This window comes from Pundamilia nyererei, unplaced genomic scaffold (assembly GCF_000239375.1).
Source record: "Pundamilia nyererei isolate P.nyererei 1_Seehausen unplaced genomic scaffold, PunNye1.0 scaffold00110, whole genome shotgun sequence".
In the NCBI taxonomy this organism is placed as follows: domain Eukaryota; kingdom Metazoa; phylum Chordata; class Actinopteri; order Cichliformes; family Cichlidae; genus Pundamilia; species Pundamilia nyererei.
This window is the reverse complement of record NW_005187511.1, coordinates 1,480,906-1,497,860: the sequence shown is the minus strand read 5'-3', so window position 1 is coordinate 1,497,860 and position 16,955 is coordinate 1,480,906. Positions and strand designations below refer to the sequence as shown.

Below are 16,955 nucleotides of genomic sequence, written 5' to 3'. Positions count from 1 at the left end.
CAAGTGGCAGAGGATGAATAATCACTGCCCATCATTAAATATGATTTATTTCTTCCTTCTGAAAGGCAAAGCCACAAGTCTGAACACTTAGCTATGGAGCAAGGACACAGATAAAAGGGTGTGCAGCGTGTCACTGGTGAATTTAAAGGACCGGAAAGCAAAGAGGCAACACAATGAGCTCCTGATGTGATGATTCAAATCCCTCTTTAACAGTCTGATCCCACTGAAAGGCAATTACTTTGTCATGCTGTCGACTTTAGTTGTGTTCACGAAGAGGGGTGTTTCTTTATGGCACAATGTGATCTAAAAGAAGCATTAAAATGAAATATGTTTCATATCGCCCCCACATTCACAAGGTATGACTGCTGATGATGCTACATTGGGTAAAACTCCTTGGGAATAAACTTTACTGTCAATTTAAGTCTTTGTGAAAGTTTTTTATGCCACTGGGTGGGCGTTTATGATTCCATGTGAACATCATGAAGGAACTGCTTCATATTTTTGGCACAAAAACTCGCTTCGACTCAAGGATGATCCTCATAATCAAAGCTTTGATGTTCCTCGTGACACTTTAGGCCATAACTTACAAAAATGTCTAATAGGAAAAAATCCTATTAGATGTCGTCAAAATAATGACAACATCATATTCTGCAAAAACCGCAAGAGAGTAATTCTAGTTATAATGCATTTCACAAGATTCGCCTTGTTTTTAAGGGTCTCCTAAAAGCCCCATCGCAGGTGAGCGATTGAAGCACCTATAAATGAGAAGGCAGGAATGCCGTTGATTGACACATGACAACGATATCAGCTACAGAACTTTGGAAAAGTCTCAAGCCACCCATTGTTTCTTTTTATTTTGCTGAGAAAATTGCAAATGGGTGCAATAATTTATCGAAACATGTGCAAGCAAACATAGAAATGCAGTGTATGGAGCTTGTACAATTCTATTTGAACTGAACTTTCTTGTTTTCTTGTAATTTCTTTAAGTAGTCTTCAGGAAAAGTTCTGCAGGCTTCTTAAAGGCCATTCAATGCTCTTCTTTGGATGTTGGCTACCTTCTGTTCTCTGTGAAGATGATCTCACACTGCTTCAGTGTGTTTCATTGCGTGCTTTTCTAAGCAGGTTTGCTTTTACTGAATTAGAGGTGTGTTTGGGATCACTGAAAAATCTGATGCTTTTCTGATGGTTCCAACACCACTTGCTGAAATGCATCCCCAAACCATGACAGAGCCTCCACTGTTTTGCAGATGGCTGCAGACACTCACTGTTGTTCATCTCTCCTGACCTCCTCTCTATATACTGATGATTTGAATGAATTATCTTGAATGAACAGTAGATGGATCAACTGAAGGGATAGATGCATCACTCAGGTCCTGTGTCAGGTCTTTGCTGCAGTTTTCCTATTTCCTAGATATGCCAAATCTTTAGCTAATAGCACTTTGGGTATTACCTTGTTGGTGCAAAAATGCCTTCAAACTTTGATATCTTTGGCATTTTTATAGCTTCAACTGAAAATGAGTGGGGAAAAAACAAAAAAACAACAACAAAACTGATGTTCAAGAAAACTTTTTTAAAAATTACTATCAAGTTTGGCTTTTTGGAAGCAAAACATAAAGAAATGAAGGGTGGGCCAAGACTTTTGCACAACACTGTACATTAGAGGGTAACCTAGGCAACCTGGAATGTCTGCTAGTGACTAGTTCTTATTTAGAAAGTTCTCAAGTGCAACCACAAATACAACCTTCTGAGAAGGTCTCACATTTAAACACATCCATGTAGTTCGCAAACAGGGAATACAAAATCACAACAATATGAGTTTTTGTACAAAATCATAGTTAAACTGGTGTTTGATGTGTCCTCAAAATAAACCAACAAGGAGCTGTTAAAGCTTGCGTGAATACCCTGCAGGTATCCTTCACTCTCCAAGAAGTTTGCATGTTTTTTTTTTCTCATCTGTTCTAATATGCATCTGGTTTACTTCAATAATGAGCCCGTAATGTGTTTTGCTTTAAGATTCTTGTAAGATGGCACTACATATCTAAGAAAACTGGTCTGTTTCTGTGTAAAAGCCACACAAACCCAACAAACCCTCATCTAGGGTCATTTTCAAAAAAACAAAACAAAAAAACAATTCACAAAATTACCCAAAATGGGCCGCGAGTAGCCAAATGAATAAAAAGAAATATGTGACACAATAACACAGGTCTTGGTCTTGAAAGAACAGTTTGACATTTTAGAAGTTACACTTTTGTATTCTGTCTGAGAGATCAGTGAGAGGTGACTGCACTCTCAAAGAGGAGGCTGAAGGCAGATGGCTGTTTGATAAGCACAAATCCCAGCAACATCTAGCTGGAAAGGCTAATTTAATCTTCCTACTGTCACCTCTAAAGCTCTGGAATATCTTTTTAGGTGGTTTATATTAATGTATGTGTTTTGGGTTTCACCCTGAATCGAAGTTTTCAGTCTTTATCCCATTCTAAGTTAATTATCTGGTCTTTGCAGCTTCAATATCACCCCACAGACATGAGGGTGATATTGATCTTCTCACCAAAACTAACAGGAGAAAAGAGGACTCGAATATTTCTAAAATGTCAAACATTTTTACAACCATTGACAAAGTAAGTATTAGCTGTATGACTGTCTTATCGACTATAATGATGTTTCTATTTTTGCAAAACATCTGTAACCCTCAGGTTCGTCTTGCACAAATCAATCTTTCCGATCACTGTGACCCTCAGCACCACCTTCTCTGTTGTGATCAAACCCAGGCGTGGATGCTGCCCGCCCAGTCCAGCAGCCTCCCTCTGTACCAGGCGCGCTTGATTGGCTGAATGAAAAGCAGGAGTCGAAACTTTCGGAGCAGCCCGCAGAAGACTGCCGCCGCCACGATCACGAGCGGAGACATCATCACAAAGCCCAGGATGATGAGGGCAGAGCAGCTGTTGTCATCGAGATAATGGCAGATGGCAGAGGGTGCATCAAGGACCTGCAAGGACAAACACAGGAGGGAGAGTAGATGAGACAGAGGTGCTCCAAAACATGTGATGAGCACTTTGGCTTCAGCAGGAGCTCCATCTCATCTGTGAAAAAGCAAATAGGCAGGATTTGTATTCATTAAATATGAGGCGTGTTTGGATGTGTGCTGAGGGTGCAGTAGTGGGACTGTGTGGGCAGTGGGGCGTGACAGAGTTTCTCCCTGCCTCGCTCTTTCTCTCTGCAAGATAAGAGTGTGCTCAGTGCTGTCAGTAAACCTCGGAGCTGTCAGTCACCTGCAAGCGAGAGGAGGGGGGAGGACAGCAGGTGGTCAGATAGTAAAAGTCAGAAGCTTGCAAAAAGCAGAGAGACAAAGCTAGCAGCAAAGTTAGCAGCTGAAACTCACACCTGTGTGAGGACGCAGTGACATTGTTACAAGAGCTTACAATTCAGACACATCTGATGACCACTTTTTACTAAATGGTTTTTCAATTTGAAAAGAAAGTAAATGTCACTGTTTTTCTTCTTAAAACATACAGCACTTCATGTGTTCCACATTTTTGTTGCGTTACAGCCTTTTTCAAAATGGATTTAATTCATTTTTCACCTCACATTTTGACACACAAACACAAAATGAAAAATTCTTGGAAATGTACTACAAAGAAAAAATAAAAATATAACACGTACATTTTTATAAATATTCACAGCCTTTTCACAGGTAAAGTCAGGTGATTGGACATGATTTGGAAAGACACACACCTGCCTATATAAGGTCCCATAGCTGACAGTGCGCGTCAGAGCACCAACCAAGGCATGAAGTTCAAGGAATGGTCTGTATCTTCCAACAGGACAACGATCCTAAGCACACGGCCAAGATAACAAAGGAGTGGCTCAGCCACAGCCTAGGTTTGAACTCAACTGAACTTTAGTCAAGAGATCTGAAATTCACACCCATCCAGCCTGATTGGAGCTTGAGAGGTTTTGCAAAGAAGCACAGGGCACCTCTGTGATGTGGTGGGGAGATTAACATCATGGTTAAACAGCCAACAACTCTGCAGCAACTGTGTGATGCTATCATGTTGACATGGAGCAAAATACCTGAGGAACATTTCCAGCACCTTGTTGAATTGATACCCCCAAGAAGCAATCATCAACGATTATTATTATTATTCAGGCAAAAGGGGGTCCAACCCAGTATTAGCAAGCTGAAATAAAGTGTCCAGTGAGTGTACATCATATACTTGTCTCACACAAATCTGTTAGAAAAATGCAAGCGGAGACACTTTCATGACTAAATCGCATGTTAAGGCATATTAAGTGTAAAGAGTCACTCTCATTTTACTATTGTTTCTATTTCTTTTGCACAAGTGATTCTGATTCTAAGCTAAAAGTTGTTTTTTCTAAATGCACCGTAGCAACAGCTGTGTTTAATACACACCTGCAAGCGCACACACCCCTCTGCGAAGTGTAAAGTGATGCTTTCACTGAGTACATTTCCTTCCTTGTCGTGCTGACAGTGTGTCTGTGCACAGCTGGTGCTGGCACCAAATCAGACTGTCTTGTCTTCCCTCGCTTCGTGCTCTGCTGCCACAAAAGGAAGAAGTCTGATTGACATTGTCTGTAATTGCTTGGCCTGTTCTGACATTCACTCTGGCCTAATCGTGATTATATTCTCGTTCTGTGTCCCCTTGTTGCATGTTTTTAATTCATGTGCAGTGCCCTACATGGCTGTGCACAAATCACTCCTAACTGAGACAACCAGGGTCTTCAGCCGGGCTTTGATTTTATGACCTATCGGGTAAGCTAAGGACCGAACTGTAGCTCTCTCCTGCCTGACTTGGTACGATGCCCAGGTCCACTGCTCTTTACTGATTTAACTGCATTTCGTGTATCTCACACAAGAAGAGCCGCACCTGTCAGAAATGCTGACAAACTCCAACATTCAAACTCAAGTTACCGTGTTTGTTTTGCTGTGCAAACCCAGAGAATATGTCTGAACACCTCTGAGGGGAAGGTGTGAGGTACACATGTAGAAAATGCTGCCAAGAAGACTTGGCCTGAAGGCTGACTGTTTGCCTTCTCCAGGTTCCAGAGCCAACCTAAATGACAGATAATCCTCCTATTGTTTACAAATGGCATGGGCTTACTTGCCTAAACTTCCAGAGAAGTTAAAGAAGACTCAGTGGCAGAGCAGATTCCTTCTCTCAAATGATTTGTGAACTGACTCTTAGACTTGTATGCAAATATTTGGGCAGCCCTGGGCAGATATCTTGTTGGTTGTTTAATGAAAAGAAGTACATACAACCCTGCAGCAACAGATTCAAACACTTATTTTAGCTTAATTGTTTTATTTAAGAAATAGGACAAAATAATAGACTGTGCCAAATATTACAGCCAGGTAACAGAGGCTCTCTGTGCAGGGATTTTCACCCACTCCTCTTGCAGATCACTTTTTATCTCGCCGGAGATTTTCAATGATGGTCAGGTCCATGGAAGTCCAGGGCCACTCTCAACACTTTAGCTGACGTTTCATGAAGTCGTGCATTGTTCCATTTTGGATCATCATCCTTTCGGAGAAGTAACCCTCTTTACACTTAGGTTTTTCTTCCTTGATTGGCTGCAGGATGAATTTTGTGATATTTCTCTCAAAAAGTCTTGTTTGTGTTGGTGCAGCATAACCTCGAAGCAGAATATTTACTCGCCTGTTTGAACAAGATGCTCCAAAAGCTGCATCTCCTGTTTTTTTCTCCATAACCTAAAAACCTCAGTTTTAACTCTGAAATGACTCAGACGTGTTTGTGTTTCTTTAGGTGCTTTACAGGTTACAATTTTTCTTCTGCTGACTCTCCTACGCTAACCCTGCGTGCGCATCAACCCTCCCCAATGGAAAGGTGCACCACGAGGCCTGTGTCAGTCCCTCATGTTTATCTTTTCGTCCATCAGACGTCCATTTCTTGCTTTTCAAAGTGTTGGCATGACTTCTGTGCCTGCCTTCAAAGAAGTTTCTATGCTGCTTTGTAGTAGTCATTTCCAGCTCCTCTGTCAGTTTTACTTCAGAAGCGCTTGTCAGATGTTACTGCAGGGTTTGAAGAGTCGGAGTCTCTGATAACTCCTAGTAATTCTTCACCTGCTTTGCAAATGCCAGGAAGTAAATTAAAGCCCTGAGCACTAATGGAGCGCTAAGCCTTTACAAGTAAATGTGTGCCTGAAACATTTGTTTTGCAGGGTCTGTTTTTATCTTGTTTTCACTTCATAAATACAAACAAAATATGTATTTTTAACCAAGTACATTTGTACACTTAGATAAGTACTAGCCTCTTGTACCTGCGTTATAAACGTGGAGGCACCAGACATACACTATATTGCCAAAAGTATTCACTCATCCATCCAAATCATTAAATTTAGGTGTTACAATCACTTTCATGGTCACATGTGTGTAAAATCAAGCGCCTAGGCATGCAGTCTGCTTCTACAAACATTTGTGAAAGAATGGGTCGGTCTCAGGAGCTCAGTGAATTCCAGCGTGGTGCTGTGATAAGACGCCGCCTGTGCAACAAGTCCAGCTGTAAAGTTTCCACACTACTAAATACTCCATAGTCAGCTGTTAGTGTTTCTATAACAAAGTGGAAGCGATTGGGAATGACGGCAACTCAGCCATGAAGTGGTAGGTCATGTAAAATCACAGAGCATGGTCAGCGGATGCTGAGGTGGCCTTCAGATCAGCTCAAGAAAAGTGTGTAGAGAACTTAATTAAATGGGTTTCCATGGCCAAGCAGCTGCATCAGACGCAGTGGTTTAAAGCACACCTCCACTGGACTCTAGAGCAGTGGAGACGTGTCCTCTGGAGTGACAAATCACATTTCTTCATCTGTCAGTCTGAATTTGTTGGTTCCAAGGGGAACAGTACTTGTCTGAGAGTATTGTGCCAAGTGTAAAGTTTGGTGGAGGAAGGATTATGGTGTGGGGTTGTTTTTTAGGAGTTGGGGTCGGCCCCTTAGTTCCAGCGACAGGAACTGTTAAAGCTTCAGCAATCCAAGACATTTTGTACAATTTCATATCCAGTTCCTGTTCCAACATGACTGAGCACCAGTGCAGAAAGACATGGATGAGCGAGTTTAGTGTGGAAGAACTTGACTAGCCTGCACAGAGTCCTCACCTCAGCCTGACAGAACACCTCTGTGAGCCAGGCCTTCTCTTCCAACAACTGTGTCCGACATCACAAATGTACTTCTGGAAGAAAAATCAAAAATTCCCATGAACACTCCTAAACCTGTGGAAGGCATACCGGGAAAAGTTTGATGCTATTAGAGTTGCAAAGGCACAACATCAAATTAAACCTTATGATTTTAGAATTGGATGTCATTCAAGTTCATACGCGTGTGAAGGCAGATGAGGGAATACGTTTGGCGATATGATGTAAGTAACAAACGCAACACTAATGTTGTCACTTAATAAACAGCAGCTTATCAATTCAGCTAATAGAAATGGAGCAACGTCACCATTTATCTGGAGCCATGACTTAATAAATCCACTGTAGATTAATTATCAGGTGTCTGTTTTGACTCAAAGGTCTCTCAAGGGAAATACCTCTTTAGTTGCTAAATTCTACTTGCTACAGAAAATATTGTAATTGCATCTCTGCACGTAATCATGTTTCTTCAAAATTATAAACATGTTAAAATAAAGGCTCTCCTTATTGTCTGTCATATATGTACCGTTAGTGCTGTGGACACTCAGATTAAACATGGCCAATAGAGACGTCAGCGTATGAACAACTGATCCCTGTGAAACAGAAGCTTGGGGTTTTTTCTACTCTTGGCTCTGTGTGATGTCATCTAAGGCTACCAGCTCTGTGCAAACCTTTTGTTCATGAGGTAGACCGGTCAGAAGAAAGTCAGCTTAGAGGATGGAGAAATTGAGCTAAAACAGCTTGGTTTAGACAGAGTATAGACTGAGGGACTGCCCTAATGTCCTGTACCAGATAAACAAGGATTATGCAAGGTCTGATAGAGCCCGAGAATAGAAACATGGAGCTGGAAATGAGCATAACAAGTCCCCTTGAAAATGAATGAACTCTTCCAAACATACAGTTACAGAAAGCAGACTGTTTACTGTGCCTGCGTCTGTGTCCAGTAAATCAGGACAGTGTACAAGTTATACAGAAGCAGTTGTTCCAGTTTGTTTAGTGTGTGTGTGCATGTGTGTGTGTGTTTGCAGTGTGACAGATGGTTCCCTCAGTCTACTTGGCAAGATAGAGAGAGAGAGGAAACTCTTACAATATAAAAGGACTGTTGGGGGACATAATCTGTGTTGAAGGGGTGTAAAAATAAAAAATTCAGTGCATAACTTGGCTATCTAAATTTCCATTATCTTGCATTGTTAAAGTGCTGCCCGATGGGGCCCATTGTGATTCCCAACACCACTAAACAGCATCCTGTGTCCGACGTTATAGTTTTAACCCTTTGGCCCTGTGTCTCTATCAACTTTTGCTAAGTATTCTCTGAAATTTCATCCGCAGGCATGACTAACTCAGATAAGACTTTGCAATCTAACATGTGGTGATAAATGGCACTCTCTGCTACAGATTTTTACAGCTTACCCTGGAGTGGCAGAGGAAACCAGCATACAGCAGCAGCCCTGCAGGCAGGAGCACCACAGAGAAGACCACAGCCAGGAGCAGAGCGCTGGCTAAGACCACGCACAGGTTCCAGAGGATGAGAGCCGCCCCGCAGGCCACGCAGCCACACCTTCCCCTACGGCTGCCCCAAGCACTGCCCCCGCTGTGAGCCACAGGCGGGGGAAGCATCTTCACGCCCTCTCCGATCCAGAAATCTTCCTCTTTCTCTTCCTCGGCAGAACCGCCGTCGTCCAGGTCCACGTCCATACCGCACATCCTGTGAGACAGCGTCTGATCGAGTTAATGTTTTACTTTACGAGCTACAGAATGACGCTGTGCTGCAGGAGTCCTTTTTAAAAAAAAAAAATCTTGCACATCATTACTGTGGCTATTTAAACCGAGCCTATTTTACATTCATGGACAATATCTGCATGTTTTAACCAGTCCATTTCTTTTTATTTATCACCACTATTATGTTGACTCAAACAACCATACGTAGCTAAAGTATCCTCTCCAGGCTGGATGCTGTAATTATATATGCATGCCTGCTGAATTTTGAAACTTAAATTAAATAATTGAGGTGCAAACAGAGCTCTGTCCCTGAATTGCCTCCTTTTCCTTTTCCATTCAACCAGCCAATAACCCATCAGACCATGGAAATGGGAACTTAAAGCCTATATTGACTTCACCTACACACACATACTGTATCCACACTTTTTCAGTATCTTCCCGTCACTCGTCTGGTCGATCTCTTCGATCACGTCTTTGTCACTAAAGCCAAAAAGAAATACATTTCTTTTTTTACTTGAATGACTAAATCCTTAAAGCTTAAACGACCTGCTGCTGAGCTAGAGGCACAAACCACATATGGACATCCATGTAGGTGGCAAATTAGAGGAAAATAAAAGACCCTTAAACAGAGTCTGTTTTGCTGTGGATGCAAATTGTTTTTGTCTACTTGTATCCCTCTGTACCAACGTTTAAATGATTACACACTTTAATCCTGATGGGAGTGGTCTCCTCCAGGAGGAAAATGTCCCTCATCCACAGGGCACCAGGGCTCACTGACTGGTTTGATGAGTAAGAAAATGATTTGACCCATGTGACCTTACAGTCACCGCATCTCAATACAAATGAACCGATATGGGTGACTCTGGACAGATTTGTAAGCCAGTGTTGGTAGAGGAAGCATGGACACCATATTATCCAAAACACATCTTTTGGTGTTTTGGTTAATATGGTGTCCATGCTTCCTCTACCAATCAATGCTAATGTGCACCGCAGCAGTTCTCATGACCCAACACCTTACCAAGACTTTCAGTTTTCCTTTAATTTGTCAGCCACTGGTATGTTCTGCTCCCTCTAGGTCAGTTTTATTGACTCCACTAAAATCATTTTTATTTTTTATTTTAGCTTCACACTGGTTTTTCTTCTAATCACACGCACTAAACAAGCAGAATTGTTTTTTCTTACCTTGATGTAGCTGTAAACCGCGGTAATCCCTGTGTGTTTGAGAAAATTCTCTCCCAGCAATCGACTCTGAACTTTTAGTTTCCGAGCAAATATAACGGCAGGTGCCAGTTCAAGAGCAGAGCAGCGGCAGAGGAGCACCTGTGAGTCGGACTCAAGTGATGCTGCTGCGCTCTCGGGATCCTCTGTGCGCCCGCGGAAGCGAGCGACTCCGGAGCGCGCTCTCCAATGTTAAAGTGCGCGCTCACGCGGTTGCTTGACAGCTTGGACTATTTTTCCTAAGTGTTTGTATAGTGGGGGGGGGGGGGGGGGGGTGGGGGGGGGGGTGCAGTGTGTCACAAGACCCCTTTATCAACGACAAAGTAAAGTGAACAGGGAGGGCCACAGAGGAGGAGGAGGATGGTGTCATGGTTACACGTCACCGCTGTTGCTACATTTTCTCTATAAAGTTTCACCTAAAAACGTCATCTACTATTTAAACATTAGTTGTTCATACTTAGTTGCCAGTTTGTGGGAAATCGTTCTCTTTTCATCTGCTTTGTGATTTACATTCGTCTCAGCGATGCACTGTTGATGCAGAACATTTGATCCAAAACATTTAGTGATGTTTGATGTTTATAAGCTTTACTTACCAAAGGCTGAGCGATCATTTCTTTACATCTCGAAATACTCCTAACAGGCAAAACACAGATACTGAACAGTTTGAGTTTACCTTAAGATCAGAGGTGGGAAGTAACAGAGTACTACTTTGTTACTGTACTCAAGTAGAATTTTTAGATACAGTATATGTACTTTACTTGAGTTTTTATTTTTCAGGATAGAAACTATGAAAAGATTGCATATCTCACATACAAAGCCGTTAGTTAAGCCATTAGTTACAAATGAGAAAACCTCCATAAATGGCGAACACATACACTGACGGGACACTTCATGAGGTACAATGTATTTAACAGCCTATTTACACAAATATCCAATCAGTCAATCACAATGCAACAACTCAGGGCATTTGGGCATGTAGACATGGTTAAGACGACCTGCGGAGGTCCAAGCTGACCGTCAAAATGACAAATAACAAAGATGAGATTTTCACCCACATAAAATCTCATGTTGATGCCAGAGGTCGGAAGAGAATGATGAGACTGTAATTCAAATAACAGCTTATTACAACCAAGGTGAGCACAAGAGCAAGTCTGAATGCACAACATGTCAAACCTTCAAGCTGATGGGCTACAACAGCAGAAGACTGAGGTTACAATTCACACAGGCTCACCAAATTCTGTGATCATATGATGAGCCTCAATTTCTGCTGCAACACTCGGATTGTAGGGTCAGGATTTAGAGTTAATGGCATGAAAGCATGGATCCCTCCTGGCTTTTATCATTGTTCAGTCTGGTGGGGGTATAATGATGTTCGTGGGTATTTTTTGGCACACTTTGGTTCCCTTAGTACTAACACAGCCTACCTAAGTTTTGTTCCTGACCATGTTCACACTTTTATAACCACAGTGTACTCATCTTCCGGTCACTGCTTCCAGCAGGATAATGCACCATATTGCAAAACTCAGTAACATGTTGACCTGGTTTGGTCAACATGTTACTGAGTTCCCTGTACTCATGAATCTGTGCCATGAGGAACTAAATCAGCTCTGAAGACAAAAGAGAGGTCAGCACGGCACTAGCAAGCTATACCTAATAAATTGTCTGAGTATTTACAGAAATATATGTGTTTACTATATTTGTAAGCTTAAAACAGCATAATTAAAAGATATATTTAGACCACAGATACGTCAGTTTTCATGCTCACAGACCACTTTTTTTCTCTCTGTGATGCAGAAATGTGCTCCAGGGTGTGGTCAGTGTCAGAAGTCAGAGTTGTTTCTTTCAAACAAATCATCTACATCTTTAAATTGTGTTGTGTTGTTTATGTTCTTCATTATTACATTTGTAAATGGTAGCTAATATCTAATAAAGAGAGTGGACAGTGGTAGCACCATGTATTTTTATCAGTTTTTAAACAGTTGTACTACATCATTGGCTACTCACAGCCCAGACCTGTTTATCTTGGTGTCTGTCCAATCAAGTGACCTTTGCTGTAGTTTATAGAAGTGAATGTAAGCCAGTCTTGTCAGATAATCAGATAAAATCTCAGGAAAATCAGATTAGGGTGAGCTTAAATTCATAGAACTGAAAACAACCAGAGGACACGCCTACACATCCTCTACAGGCAAAAAAAAGAAGCTCCAGTCATCCAGTGCAGCTAAACAAGATCAGAAAATGCATACAATAAAAGAACAGTTAAGAGCTTATTACATAACCTCTCTATTATAAGAGAGGTGTTTGCCTTTGCTTTGTATATGAGCTTGAAAACAGAACACATTTAAAGCTGAATGGGGGGAAAGAAGGCTGTGATACGTCCATAAATATCCCTGCGAGTTTCTCCCTCTGCAGTCCTCAGAACATTGTCAGCTGTGTGGCTGCAGATAAGAAGATGATCGATTTGTTTTCCAGCACAGACAGACAGTCAACCTTTCGCTGCTCAAATTTAATTACACCGAACAAGCGAAAAAGATAGGAGGATATGAAACTGAGCTGAGAAAAGACATTGCCTGGATATAGAAATGGAGATGAAAGATTGATTGATGAAGCAGTGGAGAGACGCTGCAGATGGTGTGGAGGAAGATTTTGTAAGTAAAGTGCACGATAAATGTTGCCTCTCTGGATTCTACCTGTGACATCTGCTGACATCTGCTGGAGCACCTGTGAACTTTCTGAACAAAGCGCAGAACAGACCTGCATGTTTCTTGTGTATATATTAAACAACATCAGCATTTTCTTCAAACTAACTGCACCACATCACTGCATTTTAGCAAGTTACTCACAGACAGAATTTGTACTGAAAGTCTTTGTGTCAGATACGTACTCTGCATTACCTGGCCAGAATGGGGATTGTGGTTTTTCGACCCCATTCCTTACTTTGCAGTCACAGAGAAAAGGATCATTTCGCTGATAGCAGTGATGAAATAGATAGTCAAAGCCTTTATTTAAGAAGCCGTGCAAGCACACTGTGTACTCTATTACATGTAAAATCCTGTATAAAATGTTACTGAAGAAAAACTATACAAGTGCAGAATGGTGCTCAGTGGTTAGTGCAGTGCTCTGACAGGAAATGGGTCCTGGGCTTGAATCTGTGTGGAGTTTGTATTTTCTTCTGTCATAATAAAATTGGGATATTTAATTAATGCTGCCTACTAATCTACACATATATACACATAGGACTAGTAATATATAGATAAATGTGTATATATTTGTACAACATGTATCTTTAATGGCTTAAAAAATACAAGTTGAGCACAAGTTTGTGCAATGTACCAATATCACTGGCACCAAAACAGCCCCAGAGCATGATGCTACCACCACCATGCTTGATAGCTGGTACAGTGTTATTACATTTGAATGCCTCATCTTTATTCCTCCCATCATATCTATCTGTATAAATAGCTCAACTTTCTCTAGTCTGACCATAAAGAGACCTTCCCAACTTTTGTAAAGCTACAAATCTAATTCTTAGATCTTCAGAAACCAGTGAGTTTAAATGAAGTCTGCCGTTCTTGTTAATGGCTATCAAATGTGTCCCAACTAAAAACCAAATATTAGTGGGGATGCATGTATACTTTTGACCCTGTGCGGATTATAGAAAATTAAAACTTGTGCCCCCAGTTCTTTTTTTTAAGTCACGAAGGATGTGTGCTGCACAATCGTTCCACCCTGGAGAAACAGCAGTTCAAAGAATGCCCAGAATTACCATGACATTAACGCCCATGATGAGTGTATATAAACGTCAGAGCACAACTATATTTAACAACTAATCTGAAGTTTTTGATCTGTTCTGAATACAAAATCTTATTTTTTTTAGAAACTAAAATTCTGAAATAAATGTAGTGGATCAGAATTATAAAGTGGTATTGAATAAAGAACCCTCAAAAATGATCTTTCATTGCCAAATAACTTCAATGAAAACTCCATAAACGTAAAACTGACATATCAGAATTTTTTTTAAAGATGACTGGAAAAACATGACCACATCCCTTATGCAGCACCATAAATAAAGTAGATAATTGAGTAAATGTGCAGGGAAAAGTTCCTCTGTGGCACTGAGATCAGATTTAGGCCAACAAGCAGGAGGGTCTCATCCTGCAGCTCTTCTTCGCTCCAGTAAGTGGCACCAGCATCGATTAAAAGTCTGACATGGCTACATTTTTGTTGGTCACAATAAAACAAGACCATGTGGCCATGGCCAAGAGTCACACAACAACCACATAATAGAGTCACAGCTTCATCTTTGTAGTCCCTGACAGGAAGCTGAAAGTGGGTCTTTGAGCCAACACAAACAAAGCGCTTTCAGTTTTATTTCTTGTGACATTGAAAAAGTAAAAAACAAAAGTGACAGAGCAGCAGGAAAGCTTTCAGATAAACACGACAACTAAAGAGAGTTATCTCAACTGACTTTAATGCATTTGAAGCAGATTAAAAGACTGCAGCTTATTAACAGACTATAGTCATGTTTGGATGCACAAACACACACATGAATGTGCTAATCAACAAACAAAAGAGTGCACAGGCTTTTGTGTTTGGACGAGTTCATACACACCGTCTGATAACATGACTCTGTGAGTGTGTGTGTGTGTGTGTGTGTGTGTGTGTGTGTGTGTGTGTGTGTGTGTGTGTGTGTGTGTGTGTGTGCCTTTAGAGAAACGCTTTAACACAAAGTGAAGTCATATCTTCAAAGTGCCTTTAAAATACTACAGCTTGGTACAGAGGATGCAGTGTCGGGGGAGAGTGGGGAGGGCGGCAAAGTCCCCTGGAGTGAGCGACAAGATTACAGACCTACCCCCCGTCTGATGTGTGTGGTAGTGAGTGATGGTCTGTGTGTAGTTGAGCATGCTTGTAGGAGTGCGTGTCTGTGTGGGGCAGGGGGTCAGACTGAACCCCGCTGTCTGATAAAGACGGGACAGGATCCAGGCTGTTGTCTGGTGGATACAGCTGCATCACCGCCCCCTCCTGGGCACCTTCCTTACTGCACGACTGGCAGCTGCAGCGGAAGATCCTCTCCACCAGCTTATCCACCCGGGGAGAGTCTTCGCTGCCCGGACAATCCAGCGTCACCTGTGCCAACACAAAGTTGCACACATGCATGTGTAAAGAGTGAGTTGAGAATTGAAAGTAACTCAGCAGAAAGATGAAATATTTATTGTTTCCTTGCATTGATTTGTATAGTATTTAAGTTAAGCTGTTATTTTGAATAATCTCAAGGTGTGATGATATATTTTATGTTTAAACAAGAGTATTTTCTTATAGTTTTCCCTCCATCACCTCCTATTTAACATGCTTATTATAAGATGGACTCCTGTGAATGCGTTAATGTGTCTTTGGTCCCACTAACCAGACTCTTGGTTCATAGTTTTGTTTTTGTTTTGCTGGATCTGTGTTTTCATACAAAGTTTATGACACTCGATGGAATAAAGAAATACTGGGAAAAGCCGGAAAATCAAATAAACAGAAAAATACACAACCCCCCTCCGTAAACCCAAGAGTTACACAAGCTCAGCCAGTTCTCCAGACCTCACGCAACTTCCCCCTCACTGTTTCTATTATCCAATGAAAATGATCATTCAGCAATTTTATCAAGAGCCAAAGCAGTATCCACTTTCATGAGAGCTGACTTTGTTTTGCCTCAAACTGAATTCTGTTTAAAGTCCTGAAACTACGATCGCAACCGCAGGCGCAGACGTCCATTTTCAGATAATTAACTGTAAGGTGTGAGCGTGAAGGCACTTTTTTCCCCCGTCTTGTCTTGTGAAACAAAAAAACGTGCAGAAATTAATTAAACTATCTGGTAACGACTGTCTGCTCCAAGGTACAATATCTTTCCACTGAAACATGAGGTGACCTCACCTGCGGTCCCATCCACCGAGCCTACCTGGCAGCCTTCCAAACTACATACATCTCACCACAAAGCCTTTGTTTTTCTAAGAGTGGATTCCTTCTGGTTACAAGGGACAAAGAACCTTAAAATAATCTAAAACACAGGCTAAAGGTTCACGTCAGACAAAAGTAACTATGATCTATTCTGATCTCCTTTTCGAGATCTTCTGCTTTTTTGCTTTGCTGGTGAGGACAGCGTGCTTTCCACCCTTTATGTCGGAAACTTTGCGGTTTGTTTGCGACTCTGACAAGTCACTGTTGGTGTGGGGTTGCTAACTGACTAATGTCCAATAACTCTTACCACTTCCCACTGTGTCTGGGCAGGCATGCAGGAGTCACAGTGGACCAGAGACTCGGTTGACTGTGGAAATGTGTTGGGGACGCTGTAACTGAAACACTGACCCAGACAAGCTCTGCAAGAAAGAGGAGAGGGTTTATTATTTCTCATTCAACTACACAGAAGCAGCGTTCATGCCGAGCAAGAGTAAGAAGTGATAATTTCACCAAAAAAAGAGCCTGAAATGTGAACTGATTTACCAAGTCTGAGGATGCCTGGTAGCCTTGAGGCAAATCACAGAGACGTGTAATGCGTAAATGGGAATTACCAGCCAAGTTGTGATTTCAAGTGAAAGCCAGGATAAAGGTGATGGGAAAACGTGTTTTTCTACAATACTGTTCAAACAAATACAGGAAGGAATGCATATCAAGTTTTACTGAGAGAGCTTTATAGGAATAACAATGTATCTTTGACCAGCTTTCTCAGTCATGCAGCCTGAAGGTATAAAGAACAGTTAGCTGTCGCCTGGCCTCAGAAAATCTTTTGTACAGAAAAGTACAGTAAATAGTTCACAATAAAAACACTGTGTACTCCTGTTTGTCTGACAATTGCTTCAGGAACTTTTTGGGATTTTTT

The 16,955-nt window shown here is 41.4% G+C and overlaps 2 protein-coding genes across 2 annotated transcripts in view; both read right to left on the bottom strand.

Annotated features, from left to right (window-relative positions):
- Positions 1–1,629: 1,629 nt before the first annotated feature.
- On the bottom strand, positions 1,630–10,239 carry tmem88bl (transmembrane protein 88b-like). The gene is made up of 3 exons (XM_005741432.1): positions 10,064–10,239; positions 8,573–8,867; positions 1,630–2,986 (listed from the first exon to the last, which is right to left on the bottom strand). The coding sequence occupies exons 2-3, from the start codon at positions 8,864–8,866 to the stop codon at positions 2,759–2,761; spliced, it is 522 nt and encodes a 173-aa protein (XP_005741489.1). The 5' UTR covers position 8,867; positions 10,064–10,239; the 3' UTR covers positions 1,630–2,758.
- A 4,311-nt stretch (positions 10,240–14,550) lies between these two features.
- Positions 14,551–16,955, bottom strand: part of nbl1 (NBL1, DAN family BMP antagonist) — a 6,064-nt gene continuing 3,659 nt past the window's right edge. Inside the window, exons 3-4 of the mRNA XM_005741431.2 lie at positions 16,344–16,455; positions 14,551–15,223 (exon numbers count right to left, since the gene is read on the bottom strand). Coding sequence (XP_005741488.1) covers positions 14,945–15,223; positions 16,344–16,455 — 391 coding nt within the window. The 3' untranslated portion in view covers positions 14,551–14,944. The remainder of the gene's footprint in view (positions 15,224–16,343; positions 16,456–16,955) is intronic.

Bases quoted from the DNA above. Each gene is read 5' to 3' on its own strand.
- tmem88bl (XM_005741432.1), bottom strand. From the start codon at position 8,866: ATGTGCGGTATGGACGTGGACCTGGACGACGGCGGTTCTGCCGAGGAA. The intron at 2,987-8,572 runs GTAAGCTGTAAA...TTGTCCTTGCAG, and splicing joins GTTTCCTCTGCCACTCCAGG to GTCCTTGATGCACCCTCTGC.